The sequence below is a fragment of the Cyprinus carpio genome, chromosome A21, assembly GCF_018340385.1.
Source record: "Cyprinus carpio isolate SPL01 chromosome A21, ASM1834038v1, whole genome shotgun sequence".
Taxonomy (NCBI): domain Eukaryota; kingdom Metazoa; phylum Chordata; class Actinopteri; order Cypriniformes; family Cyprinidae; genus Cyprinus; species Cyprinus carpio.
In genome coordinates, this window is record NC_056592.1 from 23,893,078 (window position 1) to 23,914,000 (window position 20,923).

The window sequence follows — 20,923 nt, forward strand, 5'->3', positions numbered from 1 at the left end:
GGAAAGTTTAATTGATGTGAGCATGATTCATTGGCTTTTTGGTCACATTAGGATAAAGAAAAATACAATTTTTTATTTAAATTATTGGGGAAACATCTATTAAGATTTTCACACTTAAAAGGGGAAGTCGTGGCCTAATGGTTAGAGAGTTTGACTCCTAACCCTAAGGTTGTGGGTTTGAGTCTTGGGCCGGCAATACCACAACTGAAGTGCCCTTGAGCAAGGCACCGAACCCCCAACTGCTCCCCGGGCGCTGCAGCATGCTCACTGCTCCGGGTGTGTGTGTGTGTGTTCACTGCTGTGTGTGTGCACTTTGGATGGGTTAAATGCAGAGCACCAATTCTGAGTATGGGTCACCATACTTGGCTGTATGTCACGTCACTTTAAATAAACACACACAAATGACATCAGTACGTTATAATTTTAAGTCTACATATAATTGTAATAGAGTACAAAAATGTATTATTTTTTCATGTAAATGTAATTGAGTTTTAACAGAACACAAGTAAAGTACAGATTCCCCAAAGTAATACTTAAGTATAGTAGTGCTACTACTATCAGTCATGCTAGTAGTGCTAATGCTATTACTCAAAAACTTCACACATATCTACGTCAAATTACCACTGTTTCTCATTCAAGGCCTGCCTCACAGCCTTTAAGATGATATCATTGGGATGTTCAGTGGATATGTGTGTTTGCCTTTTCATCATAGAATTTATCAAATTGTGATCTATACATTGATTTGAGGACAAGCTTTAAAAAGCTACACCCACATCGCTGACTGAGCTCACAGGACTCCCCATATGCACCAAAAGCATGTACCATGAATCCAGCTGAGCTGAGCAAATTAAGTGTTACAGGATTGTTTTCAGTTTAATGAAACCATTAGTGCATGAGCATGTGCACATGTACAGTGAGTTGGAAGGTTGCTGCCAGTCGCATGAAAATAATTATTTCCAAACAGCAAAACAAACTCAGACTGTAGTTTAATGTCCTCAGTGACCATCAGGATATCAAACGTTGAGGAAATTTCCTTACCAAAACACCAGGATCATGTGGTTGAAACTTGTCACTTTATTTTCTAAACTGCTTTGAGCACATTGGAGATTACATATCAGGGGTATGAGTACATGATGCTTTTGTTTGTTTCTTTATAATTAATTATGATGTGAACTCAATACAGTCTCATTTCTTACAATCAAGAGGTTCACAACATTTATCCTTGCTTTAACCTCATGTTAGGCTTTTTAATTCACCTCAAAAGACTAAGATCACTTCAGTACACATGCCACTGATTTAGACACAAACTCTGGTTCAGAATGCTCTGTAATGGATTATTAACGTAACTGGTCACACTTTATATTAGGTGGTCTTAACTACTATGTACTTACATTAAAAAATATGTACAATGTACTTATTGTGTTCATATTGTATTGTAAAACACCTGCTGCTATTGAGGTGGGATACAGGTAAGGTTAGGGACAGGTTTGGGTTGGTTAAAGGGTGGGTTAAGGTGTAAGGGATAGGTCAACAGTTTAATTATAAATGTAGGTATTTTAAAAAATATATAAGTACAATGTGAAAACATGTTTGTACATAATAAATGCATTGCATCAAATGATTAATTTAAATGAAAGTACATAGTAGTTAAGGCCACCTAATATAAAGTGGGACCACGTATGACATTCTGTCCAACTGGGAATTCACATGGACTCAAATTCATCAATGCGCTGTTTGGTGTTTCCTTGTCGGATTTGCCGTAAAGTCTTGTATTTGTCCCTCCCTAACCTCACGTTCTCGGCGTGGATCAGATCGTTTGCAGTTTTCTTGCTTTCATCACAAGTATCTGCCAGCTCTGAGCTCAGAGCCTGCAAAGACATAAGCAAACCATATGTATCATTTCAGTGAGACTGATACCATTATTTGCTCTTTGGAATTTCTATTTGTATCTTGTATACTGAAGGAGTAAAGGCAATTCATTTGCGTTACCCAGATAGAGCTACAAAAGTATGTTATGAAGTTATGCTGCAAATATTTGGCAGATTCATGATTTTTATTTTTATTTATTAAATTTTTTGTATAATCTGCTCTCGCAAAACAATAAACATTGCACTCCTGCAGTTAACACAGCAGATTAAATCACAATATCCAATAATTTATAATATTATTTTACCGTTTCTCATAATTTTCTTTTCCTAAAGTGAGTTCTATAAAACTTTTCTCCTCTTTTCTTCACTTGTAATCTCTATGAATTATCCGTTGCTTTACTAACAGGCCACAAGAAATGAACAAAAGCATTTTGATTGATCCATCAATGTTGTCATAATTAAGTAATTTTGACAGAATTGTTTTAGTTAATAAAACCTCTCAAGTAATATGAAAGTGGTGATTTGTATCAGATTTGTATCCACTGAAATGTATTTATATGTAATGCAAATGAAAATTGATACATTTTGAAGAGGCCATGGATTTTATTAAGGCAGGGTATTGTGAACCAAATGTTTAGAGATGCCCATCATTTCTTTAGTTATATTTTTGGCCTGTTTGTCAAACTGAATTGTTAAATGGCTCGAGCAGGATTTGAACTTGTGCTGCCCACATACACACCATACACATACACTTATGAACTGATGAGTTGAATCAGCTGTATTTGATTAGAAGATATTTACAGTGTGCAGTGTTAAGAAGCTCTTGGAAAAGTTTTTAAAAACTAGGCCATGGCAACAACACCTTTTTTTATAAACACGTTGACTGTGTCTTATATTCACCTGTAGGCGCTTCTGCAGACGTTCATTCTTTTCCGTTTCTGTTATGCGCTGCTCTTCACTGCGGTCTTGACATGTTCCAGTGGATGTGAGCTCAGCACTGGCCTCAGCACTGCTCTCATCATTTTCATCATGGTCATTCTCCGCCTGGGACATTGCCTGGATGTGGACCCCAATTAGCTTACTCTTCAACTCCTCTTTTGTCTTCTCCAGGTCTACCTCAACCATAATCGCCTGCCAAGATATTCATACTGAGACTGCTAATGTCTTTGTCTGAGGCTAACCGTATGAAACGGATGCAACAGTACATTTACACTCTCACCCTTCTCTGCCATTTCCTGGCCTCATCCTCTTTCTTCTTTTTGGCATCTTCCAAAAGAGTGATCTTGGATGTCAGCTCGGCCAACTCTGTTGCCTTTAGATATAAATGTTAATTCCATGTAAATAAAACAGAGTGTTTCAGGCAGAGGGTGAAAAGAGGTACTACAGAAATGTACAGTTTGAGAAAAATAAGGTGTTTTTAGAACTTTAAATAATGTGAATGTATCTAGGTTACTGCTAAATAAAACAATTAGCTTTTGAATGGGCACAATATGGGCACATTAAGACTGAAAGTTGGAGTGGACATTATCCACCCCACTGTATGGAAAAGAGTACAGTGTACATTCTTCTTAATTACTCCTTTAGAGAAAAGAAAAATAGTAATATGTGGATTGTCATTATAGTGAGTAATGACAGAATTTTGTCATTCTGAATGATAATATATTTGTTTCTCAAGAAGAAAGAATTGCACACATGTTTGGAATGATGTGAGGGTGAGTAAATGAACTATGTAGGATCATAATGTATCTCTAAAAGGTTTTGAGTACTTATGCCTTAATACCAGATTTTCCTGGTTCTTGATCTGGTTCTCAGATTGCTGCAGTAATGCTGACTTCACTTCTTCTGACATCCTGCGGTCTTTCTCCAGTCGCTCAGCTTCTTCCTGCGCTAATTTCCTCTCCCGCTCCAGCTCCAACGCCCGCTTGGTCTGCTCTTTAAGTTCTGGACAACACAACTATAATGTTACACAAATAAACTATTCGGAAAAGTAAAATATGATAGAAATATTTAAGGTGTCTCTGTTTGAGCATCCAGCCTTTCACAGCAACAATGTCTCAACCAATAGCTTCAGAGTGTGGCGGGATTAATTGCAGACAGGTGGTGTATTTAGGAAACCTATTCAAGAACAGCCACTATTTTTCCAGTAAGTTGAGAGGAAATTACATACTTTTCCAAATGCATAAACTATTAATGTACTAATAGGTAGACATTTGTAGTTCCAACCCTCATGAGCTTTTTTGGTCTTCTCTTCAATTTGTCGAAGTCTTTCCATGAGCTCCATTGTCTCTCTTGCAATCTTCTGAGTTTCTTTCTCTGCATTTTCTCTTCTTTTTTTCTCATTTTCCAGAAGTGCTCTAAAATTAAAATGCATTAAAAACATTGTCACCACTAGAAGAACATTATGCTCTGTTTCAAAATCTAATGAGCTGTCTTTTTCAAAAAGTCATTTTAAGTTAAATACAAATATTTATTTTTAAGAAGCTTTTGATTTAAATTGTCTCTGTTGCATATGTACCCCTAATTTCTTGAGTAGGAAATGAGACACTGCATCGGTTACTGACACTATAGAAACAACCTTAACGTCTGAAGCCTTTACTTGATCATACTAATTCGTAGACTGATGGCGCTAGCACCACCCCACCACCCCTCAAGAATCACCTTAGATTTCCATAAAGGAAGTCTCAGCAGTAACGAAAGAGTATGGCCAAATTATACAGCATCTCGTTCCCTACTCAGGGAACCAGCATAAGATATGTAAATGAGACATTCCTTTTCATTGGTTCACTCAATGCTGTGTAGTAGGCAGGTAGCTTCTATATATTTAGCTCCTGTCACTCCTTCTATGGTTCAAAAAGAAACATTTGGCAGAAATTCCCACGCTGTTTAATGAACGGAAAGAGAGAGGGCTTTGGTCAACCAAGCTACCATTTAGACCCATATGAAAAGATGTAATCGCCTGACAGTGTAAGATTACACCTCTTTTTATCTTCCTGCAATGTCTGGTTGTGGCTTGCATCAAGTTCAAGACACTGATGCTTGCATACAGAACAGCCACAGACTCCATACCCTCCTATTCTACTCACTATTACGAGTCTACATCCCTTCCAGAAGCCTGGGGTCAGTAAATGTGTAACCATCACATGTGATGATACCTTGTGGTATCATCACAGAGAACCAAAAATTCACTTTCCAACATTTTCATTCACTGTTTCTTGCTGGTGGGATGATCTTCCCACCCTCATCCGGAAAGCCAAATCCCTGACAACACTTCCGTGAGCACTTAACCTGTTCCAGCTTGTACTATTCTTAATAGTGTCTGAAACTTTGTATTATGAGCACTTCTTGTGTTTATTTGCCCCTTACTATGAATCACTTGTTGTATTCCTCATTTGTTAGTCACTTTGAATAAAAGTGTCTGCTTAATGAATTAATGCAAATGAATTTATTTATTAAAAGTAAGAAGTTATGATTCAGATCAACAGGCTACCATAGAAGACAGCCCCACTAGAGGGCTAGCTGTCAGGAGATGGTATTTCAAATTAAACATACTCCACCTGTGTGCAATCATCTATAAATACAGGTGCAATACCACCAGCACATTCTCTTATTTTGTCAACTGGCTCCATCTAATCAGTGAACTAAGTGTTTTAGGAAGTTAGACCTCATCCTGTTTGTAGGACAGAAGAAGCCACAGAGGAAGCCACATTCAGGCAATAAAACTGCCCAAATGTAAGTGAGGAAGTCCAGTCTGCCGCTGCATAGACCTCCTCTAAGGGCACATATTTTATTAATGCCCAAGATGCAGTCATCCCTCTGGTGAAATGTGCTATCACTCTAATAGGAGGAGAGACACCTGCACTGCTACCTGTATATGCCATCTCACTCACCCTGACAACCCAGAAGACCAGCCTGTTTTGACATCATCTGGCCCAGTGCTGACTCTTTATAGCAGACCAGTAGCTGATCTGGGGTGCATTTCCTAAAAGCAACTATGATTGCAAGTTCCGTCATTACCAATGGAGTTCAGTGGAACTTGTGACGATAGTTGGCTAACAATGCTATTGGGAAAAGCACCTCTGTTTTCCTTAAAGGGGTGGTTGATTGTGATTTCACTTTTTTAACGTTAGTTAGTGTGTAATGTTGCTGTTTGAGCATAAACAATATCTGCAAAGTAACAAAGTTGAAAGTTCAATGCAAACGGAGATATCATCTTTAACACTTCTGGCAGTTTAATGCCTACAAAAATGGCTGGTAGGGACTACAACAAGTAACTTCCCGGGTTTGTGACGTAACAAACCCAGATAAACCCCACCCTCAGAAAAAAAAGGCAGCAAAGGGGGCAAGGCCATGCTTTGCTGCTTTAGAGAAGAGGAAGAGAAAACTAGGGGTGCATGTAAAAATCTATTCATATATGAATTGTGATTCTGTCATCTAAAGATTCTAATGGATTCACAAGTTTCAAAATCAATGTTCTAACGCAGTGGTTCTTAATACAGTTCCTCGTGTCGCCCTGCTCTGCACACGGTCTGCATCTCTCTCTCTCTCTCTCTCTCATATTCAGCTCAGCTCCAACAATGAACTGTTCCAATTATACACTTATTTTCACATAGCTATGAGAAGCAAACAAAAAAAATAGGCCTACCATTAAAAGTCATGCTTGCACAGGTTCTGCGCGATCCTCTTCAATAATACCCTCTGCTTCTCAATTGGGCTCAAACTGATAAGTGCTATTGACGACGCCGTTGTTTACAATACAACTGGTTGTACACATTTACACATGTTAGACTGCACCCCATAAACACAATCAAGCTTAAGAAAAAAAAAAACTGTGCACATCCCCTTTAAAGACTGAGTACAGGCTATATACCTCCTAAGAGCCCTGATTGGGCAGTTTAAGTGCAACCCGGCTCCTTCCTCCATGGTGAAGCATGGAAGGTTTCCAGAAACATACTGTAGGTCTTGGCACATATGTGTAATTAGCAGGATAATAAGTAGTCTAGCAGGTGGCAGTAATAGATTGTATAAAGTTCTGTGCATTTGCTAAGTGGAGCAGTCATGGTAATTTGTGTATGATGGATGTTCCACATGGAATAAAGATGCCAGCAACAGCAATTCCATGCCTTTTCTTTTTAATGTTGTTCTGTTGAATATTACATTGTACCATGTGTGGGGTAAGAAGGACACCATGGACACAATCAAGCCACTGGGATTGTTGAAGTTGTGTGGAAATGTTGACACAAATTGGAGGACTTTCAAACAGCATTTTGAGTTGAATGTTGCAGGTACTGGACAAGCGGATATGGAAATATTGTAATGCTACTTACCATTGCAGGAGCAGATGCTGTGGAGGTCTACAACACCTTTAATTCTGAGGAAGAGGTAAACAAGAAGAAACCAGAAAAGGTATTGGAAATTTATTTATTAGGTATTGGTACTGTTTTTAGAATGTGAATGCAGCATGAAGGAGAGGCTTTTGATTGCTTTCTTACAGACCTCAAGATAAAGGCAAAAACTTGCAGTTCTAATGACCCGAGAGACTTCATGATTCGTGATCATGATAAATGTGATAAGAGACTAAGAGAATGATTGATACGGCAAACTGAACTCACCTTGGATTATACGTTTAATGGATTATATGTTAAATTGTGCCAATCCAGCAAATTAGTGAGACAGCACGTGATGCACTTTGATGTGGATAATTCTTCAGTGATGTCAAAACAGTAGTAGGTGTCATTTCATTCAGAGTCAAGAAACAAGGTAATTCAAGAAGAGGTATTTGGATGATGGAACCCCTTGAGCAACGCAACCAGATCTGGCATCCACAGCTGTTGTGGCCAATTTTGAAATATGAGCAGGACTCTGGCTTGTGACTCTTGAATCATGAACAGTACTGCTAGCAGAAGTGGAAAAGGAGGAAAGGCATAATAAAGGCCCAGATGCCAATTATATGCTATGGCATCTACCCCAGTGTTCCCCTTGGGCACACTGAGTTCCATAGGGAACACAGAGTAGTTTCCTGGGAGGAAAAAGCTCCATCTGTGACCTCCTGAGCTGGGTCCAGGTGGCTTGCATGATCTCTGGCTACAGCTGCCAAATTGTCTACCCCTGGGAGATGTAAGACCTTGTGCCCGTGCTCATATGAGGAGATCTCGAACCTAATAATAATAATTCCTTACATTTATATAGTGCTTTTCTGGGCACTCAAAGCGCTTTACATAGAAGGGGGTATCTCCTCAACCACCACCTAGCCATGGACGGAGAGAGAGTGCGTTCTCCCTTCATGGTTTATGTAAGACACCTCTCTGGAACTCTCTCTGTGCACACTGGTTAATATGAACTTCTGCCCAAGAGGGCTCCTAACCTTGAAACAGGCAATTTCACCATATGTCCCCACAACCGATCTTGGTTGCATCCATCACTATTCTTTCCCTTGACAAATTCTGATCTCAAAGGGCCTTCTGCTGGAGGCCTGGTTTTTCAAACCACCACTTCATGGCTGAGATACAAGGATCCATTCGCAAAATTATCTGACCGCTTTCCTGTGCATTCACTTTGTTACATCTGAACCACTGCTGTAATAGCCGCATGTGAAGCAGACTACCCGAGAGGCTGCTGCCATCAAACCAAGAGGCCTCCATCCACACTTCACTGATTTTTATAATTTTTCCATTAAATGGTATATCTTCTCCACAGTAACAGAATCCTCTAGGGTGTAAACATGCTCTCAGAGTCCAGAACCAAACCCAAATACGATACCATTCTGCAGAGGCTGAGACAGCTCTTCTCCTTTTTCAACACCAGAAATAGTCTGTATCGCTCCTCCTCTGTATTGCTCCTCGTCTGCTTTTTGGTTGGGGCACATATCAGTCAATCGTCCAAATAATTCATAATGCAAATTCCCTGCCAATGGAGGAAAACAAGTGCTGCATTCATGCACTTTGTACAACTACAAGTAGCTAGAGACAGCCAAAGGGAAAGTTGGGAAAGGGCAGTTGGGACCTCTGCCAAGAGGGACCTGCATTCCACATATTCTTTCAAGACTGTTGGGAAAATAAGGTAACATGGGGGCTTTATTCTGAACTGAAGACTGTACCTGAACCTATGGTACTGATAACCCAAGGGCACTGGGTACACTGGCCCCAGTGAGCAAGATGCTGAAGTATAAAGTGTGACTTTGGAGGTTGACAAGTCTCAGTGCCAAGACCAGCATCCTGACATATCTAATTATGCCTGCTTTACAGCTATTGCTGGTGAAAAGAGTGGTGGCTACTTGGCTCAGGTTTGCTAAGGACCAAGGTATTATGTGAACTTCCCCATCACTGGCTAGATTAGGCTGAATGGTATGTCCCATTCACCCAGTTTGCCGCACTGCACAAGTTAGTTCCCTTGCCTTGCGTGATTGTTCCAAGGTTGTCTCTAATGGAGGCTGTGTCAAGTGCACTAAAAGATGTAACAACATAAAAATGTGTTGACTTTCTTTGTGTTGACTTATGACCTTATGACACGGTCCTTGTCCAAGGTTTTATTAAATGATTGAAATACCTCTTTGACAGCAGCCAAAATTGGAAATTTTGTTGTGATGAAGTGAAATGGCACAAACATGAAGAAAAGCTGTTGCTGATGACATGACCATTACAATTGTAAAGTATGAATGCACTGTGAAAACTGACATCTGGACCAAAAACGGAAGACACATTACGTTCCATAAAATAAATTTAAGAGAATACTGTGAGTCCACACCATATGGCATAACTATAATATTGATATAATAATGAAAAAAACTATAATGATAATGATATAACGATAATGACGATAATGATTAAGGAACAATTGGGATTGCATTAAGAACACTGACAGCTAATCAAACCATTTGAATTTAAAGGGCTCACTTATTAAATGGCAGACAACAGAAAAGTACATCGCTGAGATTGGATGGACTCAAAACGTAGCATGCTGAGGACATCTGCTGGTTAAAGAAATTTGAATGCTGGGGGAATATAATGGTTTGAGTTTGGTACTGATTCATATGGAAGTGTGAACAAAATTTGTTTTCCAAAAAAAACAAACAAACAAACAAACACTCTGTTAGCAGAGTGACAGATTCTCCCTACTCCTCTCATTTTCATGAGGATCTCATAGATGGCAAAAAGCATCTGTTTTCCTTTGGAGTCTTTGTGAAATGTAAAGCAGTTGTAGGACATTAACATCGTCTTTCATGATACTCATTCATTGTGATGGATAAAACACCTGAAGATGGCCCGATTCTGAAAGATGTGAAAAACCTAGTCACATAATTCCAATATTCTGGCCTACAAGTCAAACTGGGTAAGCCTCTAAAGTAATCAGTGTAGAAAAGATGGAATTCTAATTGTGAAATTCTAGATTCTGTGTTTCAACAGTATGATGGCATTGCAACAATCCCATTGGATACTAAACGGTATGACAAAAAAAAAAAAACACTGCATCAGCAAGAATACTCTTTAAACTGTGGTGACTTTTTCAAGCTATTCAAAGATGCAACCAGTACCTTGGAGTCAAAAAATATGACCTTAAGTGTATCTTTAGTTCTGCCATGGTCTGTAAGAATAAAGCCCTATTCGCACGGGATTAGAATTACCTGGTGACCTCCAGTCTTTTGTAATAATTGCGGAGGTTGTCTGTGATTTTAATCCCGTGCGAATCGTGCATGTCTGTAATTTGTAAACTAAAAATCCCCCCCCTCCCAAAAAAAACTTCCATTTTTCACTGAACACCGAGGTCCTGTGATAATATTAGTCCCGTGCGAATCGGCATCTCTGTGATTTGGCCAGTATTTGGCAGGACGTATATCATTTTTCGAGGTTTTTGTTTCCTGTGTGCCTTTTTATCCATCTTTCGCGAAGAATGGAGCTGCGTTATAGTGTTTGATAGTATTTTGGGTGCCTGTCATATCGTTACACCATACAATTTGCAAAAAGATAAAGCTGAAAATGTTTTGAGGTTAATGTATTACAAATAAATCAAGCAAAAAGCTTGAGATATTATTTTAACCTGGTGAAATGTAGATGACACAGCGCACTTTTTTTAAAATCCATCTTATCGGACCATAGAACGGGTCTCTCAAAGCCTTGACATCCGGGTATCTGGGAGATAAGTCAGTAAATTCGAGTAAAATCACTGGCTTCGCTTATCCCGTGTGAATGCACCACACAAAATTCAGATGTGTGGGGGTGGTCATTTCAAAATCACATAAGGTCCCTAGATAATACTAATCCCGTGTGAATAGGGCTTATGAAAACCACTGTGAAGCAGCCAGAGCTGACTGCATTCTCACTGAAATTGCATTGTGACTTGTGTGCAACATCTGGACGAACTATTGTTGCTAAACAGATTAGCAGCAAGTGGAATTTACATGCTCTACAAAATAGCGACATTCCTCAATCCGAAACTGTGTCAGTTAAAGATGTCTGGTGATAATAAAAGGCAATCTGTGATCCATGCTGTCAAAGTGCTAGTTGATGAGTTGGGGTGTGAAGAGGAAAACACAGAGGAAATCCTAACTGCCACCTGCAAAAGCAAAAGAAGAATTTTTCAAGAATTTGCCATGTACTCGGCATCCCAGCAGGAAAGAGTTTTTGCAAATATATTTGCAGTCACATAATGAAGCAGAGACACATTTATCTGAATCCCTCATCAGTGAATGACATGGACACATTAAGTAGGCCTGCATATTTATGTATTTATTGATTGATTTATTGATTTATAAATATTGAAGATATGTCTTTTTTGTTATTAGGGGAATTGAATAGTTATTGTTAATGACTGGATAGGCATTGCAAAAAGCAAAAGGACTCTATGTATATTCTTAAACAGTATATCTAAATGCTTTAAAGGTCTGTGTGAAGGTCCTTTAAGGTCCTTTTGTGGCTGGAAGTGGGACAAAACAATTGTGACAGGTGGGTGCAGGAGAACATTATTAATTATTTTTTTTAATTTTTTTTTTTCAGGAGTGGGACTGAAAAAGCTGTCCTGCACAGGTCTCTAATGTGAGTATCCATGATTCACAAGCATAGAGAAAAATTTAGATGACATCTAAACTGATATCTCAATTTTAATCCAAGACCGATGTTTTTGTCTTTCCAGATGGGCTTGAGGCAAGCCAGTGCAGTGTTTGACTATACTGGCAAGAGCTTCTTGCCTGGACGCTTCATCTGAGACAATCACTTCTAGGTACTCTGCACAGTCTTGAGTGCTTGCCTGCTAACTTTAATGTCTGTATTAATGATATTGATGTTATTGATAATCACTTTTTCACTGCACGATTTCACAGGCTTGGGAAGTTGTGCTATCAAGTTACTGATGGCAATCTATGCCTGCAAGCCCATGGAAAAACACAGTGTTCATTGCTCATAAGTTGGACGTGTTTAACCATTGCTGTTTCATCAGATGCATTCTCTGCATCTTTGCCGTGTCTCAAATGAAGGGATCCCGCAAGGGTAAAAACCACAGACTTTCCGCCATTGTGTCTTAGCATTGCCTCCAACCACTGGCAAGACACATTCTGTGTCAATCAGATCAATGCTTAGCAAAAAACACAATGACATGCATGCCGAAGGCGAAGAAAGCTAAATAAGACCTGGCGAAGTATGTTCAAAGAGGACTTAAAGCAGCCGGAGTTAACTGGGAAAAGGCAGAAGCTCATGCAGCCGATTACAACCAGTAGAATATGCTTGTGCCTTTGTGGCAAAGACAGATCTAAAGAAGATGATGATACTATATATAATATGAATATGTTGCTAATAATAATGCAAATATCGCTCTATTGCAATAACATCAAATTTGAAAAGCCACTTGAAATGACAGCACCCTAAAAGACAAAAATTAAAAAATTAAATTAAATTAAATTAAATTGAGCATGTTACATTGGCAATGAGGCAAAATAAAGATGATTCTATTGTAACATCTCTTATTACTTAAGATTAGAGCTGTAGTCAAGTCCAGCTTTGTCGAGTCCAAGACAAGTCCAAGACCAGGACTAGTCGATAAAAGTCGAGTCAAGACCGAGTCCAAAAGTTTCGAGTCCAAGTCAAGACCGAGTCCAAATGAGAGAAGGGGTCTCCAAACTAGATCCTGGAGGGCCAGTGCCCTGCAGAGTTTAGCTCCAACTGGCCTTAACACTATCTGGAAGTTTCTAGTGTGTCTAGTAAGAGCTTGATTAGCTGGTTCAAGTGTGTTTAATTAGGGTTAGAGCTAAACTCTAAAGGACACCGGCTCTCTAGGACCGAGTTTGGAGCTGTAGGGTCAAATTATTTTTTATGTACTTTATTTACATTTTATTTACTTTGTAATGCTGCTGTTTGCTGACATTATGTCTGTGGTCAAAAATTAAAATGACTGATGCCTTGGTGCAGCACACACACGCAAAGCTCGGGATATGATGCATATGTGCGGTTAAGGCTAGAAGGGATATGTTTGGCTCTACTGGGCATGCACACATAAATACAGCATTATTTTTGTCATACTGTACAACATTAATTAGTATTTCATAATTGTAAAGGGGAAGTTTAATGCTGGGGTAGGTGTTGTAAGGGAAACAGGTCAATTTAGCTCAAAGGGAATCATTTAAGATTTTAAATGGAATTTGAACAGAATCACTGTTTCACGGCTGATCACTGAAACGGCCAGCGATTCACTGAACGAGCCGTATAACATAAAATCTGCGCTGGATATTAATATCCAAAGTATAGTGAAAACACTATTAATTAGCACAGTAACAAGATCGGCAGTTTAAGACATTAACTTGTGAGCACAAAACACAAGATACTTCTCTTTTCAATATAAATAAGGCTTTATTAGATAAATCTAAGACATATAAACTAATCTAACACATAAGCAAACACACTCACACATTCACACAAGTTGCAGGAGGATAGAACGTTAGGAAAGAATGAGTTTAAGAGAATGAAAATGTGAAATCCCAAGTTTACAGCAATACGAGAAATTGCATAGACATTAACAACCATCAATCACTTAATTAACCCTCGAAATGAGTTCTTCAATTAGGTTAAAATTATATTAGATAACACCTGTACAGATCAGAGTCTGGAGGTACGTTACTTGTGTTGCCTGTGTAAAGGGGTTCCCTTTGTTGTCGCTGAAAAGGGGGTTTCCCGAGGTTACTGATTGGCTGGAAGTTCAGTAGTCGTTGAAGTGACGTCTTGGGAAGCCCGTGGTTGGGCGTAGGCTGAAGATGCGGAGTTGTGGGCTGGTTGAAGTTGAACGGGCACTCGAGGTCAGACTCGGAGACACGGCGTTACAAAACTTAACTCAGAACACGAAACTCTCAAACGGAAAAGAAAAGAAGTAAAGTTTGACGAGACTAGGTGGTGTTTCTTCTCATCGTGGCTAAGTAGCAGCAGGCGTGCAGGCCGAAGCACGCTGGAACGGCGCTCGAAGAACGCTAAAAGTGATGACAAAGCATGACTAAAAGCTAAAGCTAAAAGCAAAAGCTAAAAGCAGGCTAAAAGCCGGCATGACTGATAGCAAAAGCTTGATTCCTATAACAAGAATATGATACATTTGACAAATAACTGATGGTCAGAAACGTTTCAAGCAAGAAGATTCGAACACACACATACTAAACATGAATATGATCCCTTAAGCTATTCAAGAGTTATTTAAAAAGACATACACAATAAGTGATTAGAAACATTATAATCAAATGTGTGGGTTACATGTATAATATGGAGTTAAGCAAGGGACTGATATCCATTTAGAAGTCTTTTTTTTAGTTCATTTTGGTGCATATATGCATTGGAAGGCATTCTCTGTGCCATTCTGGGGAGTAAGGATATGTCCTGTGAAGACCAGAGGGGTTAACAGGTCTCCTTAGGTTCTGCTAGGTGGGGGGAAGTCTATCCAACGATCTTGTTTACTCTCATGGCTTTACATGTGAGGGTCAGACTGTCCATCTCTTCGATTACTTGCCCCAAATTAGACAATCTCTTCTTCGAACTGAAATTGTCAATAATTGTTCTAATGGTGTTAATGTTGAAAGCTGTTCTGTGAAAGAGTTGGTTGGTTATCAGACTGTGGTGCTAGGAGTTGATTTACAACATCCTGCCTTTCTGTGGAATTCGGCTCATGTTTCAACCAGGCTCCCGATCGAATCTTTAATTTGTCTGGTTCACACTACAGTGTAGACGTTAATAAAACACAATCTAACAGGTAGAAAATTAAATTAGAACGCAGCAAGTGCACCGCTGGTCATGTGACAAGAATCAGAGAATCGGCTTGATCCTTTCCCCTAACAAAATTGAAAGCTAAGCCAAGATGGAGAAACAGCTGATCATAGCTGTACAAGGATAGCTATTTTTTAAATGAATTTATTAGCAGAGCTACTGCAAGGAATTTTTAGTGCTGGAAATCCATTGAAACTGAAACTTCTGCGTCTTCATGGTGAGCAGGTCATGGTTGCCTAGCAACGGCAGACGCCACTGGAGCACAGAGAGCAGGCTACAGAGTGCTTTGGGAAAAGGAGAAAGTGGCGCACCTAGCGTTTTCCACATATTTTCAGGCGTGACATGCAAATGTGGTTTTGTTTTCAAGGAAAAAAACAAATTTTGCTGGACTTGGTCGAGACCAACGAGAACATTTGCCGAGTCCAATGACCAAGTTCGAGACAAGTCCGAATGCAAAGACCAACAAGTCCGAGAAAAGTCTGAGACGATAGAAAAATGTCTAACTAACTTGTTAACTGAGGTTCGGGAGCTAGGCCAAGCCTCTACCAATCACCTAACTTCCTGAATCCTTTATATATCCGACCGCCTCATACCATGCTGTTTGTCTCTTTCTCTCGAAATTCATTCACATCGGCTCTTGTGTTTATAATAATTCTCAATTGCTACTTCTACAGCCCAGAATCCTCGCCAGCGCCACTAGACCCTACCTCACATGGACCAGTCTGCACTCCTTCAACCTCCAATTCTCAACTGGTCTATATTTTTCACCTCCCTCCATCAATAATCAGCTAATCAACTCAAAACACCTGCAAAGGTTTCCTGAGCCTTCAAAATGGTCTCTCAGTTTGGTTCACTAGGCTACACAATCATGGGGAAGAAGCTGATCTGACAGTTGTCCAGAAGACAATCATTGACACCCTTCACAAGGAGGGTAAGCCACAAACATTCATTGCCAAAGAAGCTGGCTGTTTACAGATTGCTGTATCCAAGCATGTTAACAGAAAGTTGAGTGGAAGGAAAAAGTGTGGAAGAAAAAGATGCACAACCAAACGAGAGAACTACAGCATTATGAGGATTGTCCAGCAAATTCGATTCAAGAATTTGAGTGATCTTCACAAGGAATGGACTGAGGCTGGGGTCAAGGCATCAAGAGCCACCACACACAGACGTGTCAAGGAATTTGGCTACAGTTGTTGTATTCCTCTTGTTAAGACACTCCTGAACCACAGATAACGTCAGCGGCGTCTTACCTGGGCTAAGAAGAAGAAGAACTGGACTGTTGCTCTGTGGTCCAAAGTCCTCTTTTCAGATGAGAGCAAGTTTTGTATTTCATTTGGAAAGCAAGGTCCTAGAGTCTGGAGGAAGGGTGGAGAAGCTCATAGCCCAACTTACTTGTAGTCCAGTGTTAAGTTTCCACAGTCTGTGATGATTTGGGGTGCAATGTCATCTGCTGGTGTTGGTCCATTGTGTTTTTTGAAAACCAAAGTCACTGCACCCGTTTACCAAGAAATTTTGTTGCACTTCATGCTTCCTTCTGCTGACCAGCTTTTTGAAGATGCTGATTTCATTTTCCAGCAGGATTTGGCACCTGCCCACACTGCCAAAAGCACCAAAAGTTGGTTAAATGACCATGGTGTTGGTGTGCTTGACTGGCCAGCAAACTCACCAGACCTGAACCTCAGAGAGAATCTGTGGGGTATTGTCAACAGCCCCTGTTGAGCTGAAGGCCACTGTCAAAGAAACCTGGGCTTCCATACCACCTCAGCAGTGCCACAAACTGATCACCTCCATGCCACGCCGAATTGAGGCAGTAATTAAAGCAAAAGGATCCCCAGCCAAGTATTGAGTACATGTACAGTAAATGAACATACTTTCCAAAAGGCCAACAATTCACTAAAAAGTTTTTATTTATTTATTTATTATTATTATTTTTTTATTGGTCTTATGAAGTATTCTAATTTGTTGAGATGGTGAATTGGTGGGTTTTTGTTAAATGTGAGAAAAAATCATCACAACTAAAAGAACCAAATACTTAAACTACTTTAGTCTTTGTGCACTGAATTTATTTAATACACAGGTTTCACAATATGAGTTGAATTACTGAAATAAATGAACTTTTCCATGACATTCTAATTTATTAAGATGCATCTGTACAGCAGTTCAACTAGGAGACATACTAGGGCACTCTCAACTCTGAACTCTACTTGGACATTTGCAGCTCAAACCTTCAAATCCCTTCACGCAAACTTTGCATAGCCCCTCACATCTAGCTTCTGCTTGCTCAATTATCGCCCCCTTCAACCTCAACAATCCTTCTCAGGCAAAACTAAAGTTTCAACCCCTTGTATGATGAAACTCCACCCCTTCAATTATTCCTAAGCACCATCAAACTCATTTTAACTATTGGGGCTAGACAAAAATACTTTTGAAATATTAACATATTTCATAGTACTAGCATAACCGCTGATTATTGTCTCAGCTTTAGTTAAGTTGTACGTAGTTATATAACTGTCGGGGGCTAGACAAATAGTACTAGCATAACCACTGAATCGTAAGCATGGGTGACCTATTAAATAGTATTAGATAGTCAGATTAGATACTAAAATGGAATCAGATTTGAATTGAACTTAAAATTGAATAACTTTGCGCTCTGGATACATTCCTTGGACCAAGTGCGTGGACCTTACTCTAGCGATCCTTCTGAGTCTTCTGGAAAAGTCCCTATTACTTTGCTGTATGCCTCACTTTCATCTGCAGAAGCGAATAGGATTTTGACTCTCTCAGAAGCACTATGCTGGATTCTCACCAACAACCAAGCTAATCAAGGTTTTCACCAAACTCAGCGTTCCATTTTCAGAACAGAAAACCTCAGGGCCTCGTACTAGCATCAAGATTTAGGCATCACCCTTGACTCAATTTAATTTCAAGCATCTCCACCCTCTACAAAATCCACCAAATCTCACTGCTTCTTTCCAACTTTATATTAACAGATAGATGTACAAGCGTTAGCTACTAGCACTTCTAGGCCACCTTAATTATGCCATCTTGATTATTCCTCAAGGGAAATCCTTCTTGTTCAACCTTCTGTCTAAAGCAGCAGCCATCCCATCTCTCCACAACAGAGTCATATTAGATGATGCATACCGTTCCTTCTATCAGTTACCTTTCCATCAACCGACATGCTGCCCTTGCAACTTAATCTCTTATGCTAATTCCTTCCTAAAAGATCCGAATGTGCTCTTTCCAAGCCTGCTTATCAGAAATCAACTTCTTCTATAAACTCACACTTGGCAACAGTTCTTCTCTTAAGAAAACAGCCTTGACATTAGAAGCATTCCCACAATGCTTTAAAAAGCTGTCTAGCTAGACAGCTCACAAAGTTTTAGAACAGAGCTATTGTGTTAATGATTTACTTTCATAAAAGATACAGTTATTGAGTCTGCATAGAAGACAGTATCCTGGATAAAGTGATTATTACCTCTGATATCATAAAAAATAGCATTGGAGATGCTGTGTCTGTGCTGTGTGATATATCTGTTATTAATGTTATCACCTCTCTTGTTGTCTCTTATTCTTCTCCTCTCTGGCCTGAGCTTTCATCTGCTGCACCTCAATGGTGTCTGGTTTGCGGCGTCGCATGTAAAGACCATGGTTTCCCATGCACAGAGCCAGGATACGCTTGTTAATGCGCAGACGAGGTGCATAGAACACAAAGTCCTGTGGATGAGCAAAGGACATGTAGTGAAGCAGGTGAAAGACTGTGAATGAATGAATAAATTGAGGGTTAAATTTATGATTTTTAATTACCGGTGACTTTTTATCTATGGGCTTAATGACAAATTTCTTGTCATTGAAAGAAATGTTCCGTATCTCACTCCAAGGGAATCCGATCTTAGGTGTCAGCCTGTTGAACAACAGGAATACTAACATGGCACAGTCCATTGCAAAGAATTTACAACAAATCTAATTAGTTGTATTAGTTGCATTAAAGTTATGAATAAAATATAGATGAAGATGTACTTGTCTGAACGTTCGTATATGTTAAGTCCCAAAGCATCAACCCCCAACCACAACTCCGATCCTTTTTTGTTTTTGATGCTGAAATAGTTCACTCCATACATCTCCAGATCCTGGGAAATCTTCAAATATTCTATCATAGCTTCCTCTCTGTGGAGATAAAGCTTCACTGACCTTGTATTCAAACTGCTAGTTTTAGGTTCAGAAGTTGTGGAGGTTTTACCTGAGCATGCCTTTGTGTTGCTCATGCCAAACCTGGATTCGTTCTTCCCACTGCTCTTTAGTCAGTTTGTGTTGTTCTAGAACTCTAAAAGAAGGTATTTATATGAAAAACAACAACTTTCAAAACATGATATTATAATGCAATCTTAGTTGTTGTTAAAAGAGTAGAATAGAGAATAGAGAAGCACCTTTGTGGCAGCAGTTTGTCTCTGCACAAATATCCAGGCACATGATATTCGTTGTTGTAGTCACTGTATTTCATCTGCACAGCATATGAGGCGAGGAGAACAGCCGTCTCAGGTGGACAGTAGATATCATCGTTCAAGATCCCCTCTTTCACCTGGAGGAAGAAAAGACGCTGCGTAGCTTCCTGAATCAGCTCCTCAGCCACGTCCTCAGGGTAGAACTTTGCTCTGAATTTAATCAGCAGTGGATTTTCCTTTCTGACATCTTGAGCAGTCACCTAACATATAAACACAAATGCATTTGTTAGATGTGTTTCAGTATGTTTTAAAGCAATCAAGTGCTGTAAAGAAAAACTCAGTATTCACAGAAATACAAAATCTATTACACATTAAGTTTGTTTCTTGTTCTTGCTTTCCATTTTAAACAAAACTGGGTGAGACTTTGCTAGAGTGAGATGTCGATGACAGTTTAAATGAAAAGCTAAATAAATTAAATGCCGCTAATTAAGGTTTTAAAGATCCAACAGTTAATTTGAACTCAATACTGTAGATTCCCCAAATACTTAAGCTTGATTTACTAGATGCACTTTTTAGAAACACTATTAACATTTCCTAACATCTACACTGGTTATCTTGCTACAGTACCTAATATTACGTTATTTCCTAGTCAGTCAGATTTCCAACCAGCTTATCTAGTTTGCATAAAGGTGTAGTATATAAATGATACAATATAAACTGCCTCTAACTTGTTCGACCACAAATATAAAGCACAAATAAAGTTTAAAATCACTAAATTATAAATAAAGAAGAACAAAAGTGTAATCTAAGCGTTAACAGCTCAGAGGTAGGAGTGTTTTGGAGTATCACTTTAGGCCGCTCTATACACCACAATGCAATACAATTGCGACATCACCAAAGATCATGTTTAATTTACCCCCACCCCAAACAACTCTATTATATATGAATATTTTTATTTCATTTTTTTTTATATTTAAAATGGCCCAAGCATGCCAATACATATAGAATGCTGTATCAAACTAATTCATTAAGTAAAAATGTAAATAAATAAAATCCATAGCGCATTCCATGTGATAAAGGGCTTAGTTCCATTTCAGCCTGTTGTAAGAGTTCCACCAGCTGTGGACACTCATGCAACATAATCAATGATGTACATCTGAGTGAACGAGATGGAGGGAAGTTAGCAAGGGAATGGCATAAAAAATGAAGTGGAACGGAGCCCCTGAGTGTCCTTTCTCCTTCTTCAACAGGTGTGGAACAACGTGAGTGCCCCTGTTGTTCTTGGGCTGTTTTAGCATGCTGAGCTAACAAGCCATTTAGTAAAACACTGATTTCATGTTTTAGATACACACTACATCTTTCAGTGAGGCACTTACAGACTCAAAAAGCCTAA

The 20,923-nt window shown here is 39.3% G+C and overlaps 2 protein-coding genes across 2 annotated transcripts; both read right to left on the reverse strand.

Moving 5' to 3' along the window:
* Positions 1 to 1,615: 1,615 nt before the first annotated feature.
* LOC122134725 (radixin-like) lies at positions 1,616 to 4,216 on the reverse strand. Its single transcript, XM_042711379.1, has 5 exons — positions 4,092 to 4,216; positions 3,649 to 3,809; positions 3,088 to 3,180; positions 2,769 to 2,999; positions 1,616 to 1,868 (listed from the first exon to the last, which is right to left on the reverse strand). The coding sequence occupies exons 1-5, from the start codon at positions 4,147 to 4,149 to the stop codon at positions 1,704 to 1,706; spliced, it is 708 nt and encodes a 235-aa protein (XP_042567313.1). The 5' UTR covers positions 4,150 to 4,216; the 3' UTR covers positions 1,616 to 1,703.
* Positions 4,217 to 18,637: 14,421 nt separating this feature from the next.
* On the reverse strand, positions 18,638 to 19,781 carry LOC109057223 (moesin). The gene is made up of 4 exons (XM_042711380.1): positions 19,516 to 19,781; positions 19,109 to 19,412; positions 18,896 to 18,992; positions 18,638 to 18,805 (listed from the first exon to the last, which is right to left on the reverse strand). The coding sequence occupies exons 2-4, from the start codon at positions 19,351 to 19,353 to the stop codon at positions 18,638 to 18,640; spliced, it is 510 nt and encodes a 169-aa protein (XP_042567314.1). The 5' UTR covers positions 19,354 to 19,412; positions 19,516 to 19,781.
* Between the last annotated feature and the right edge of the window lie 1,142 nt (positions 19,782 to 20,923).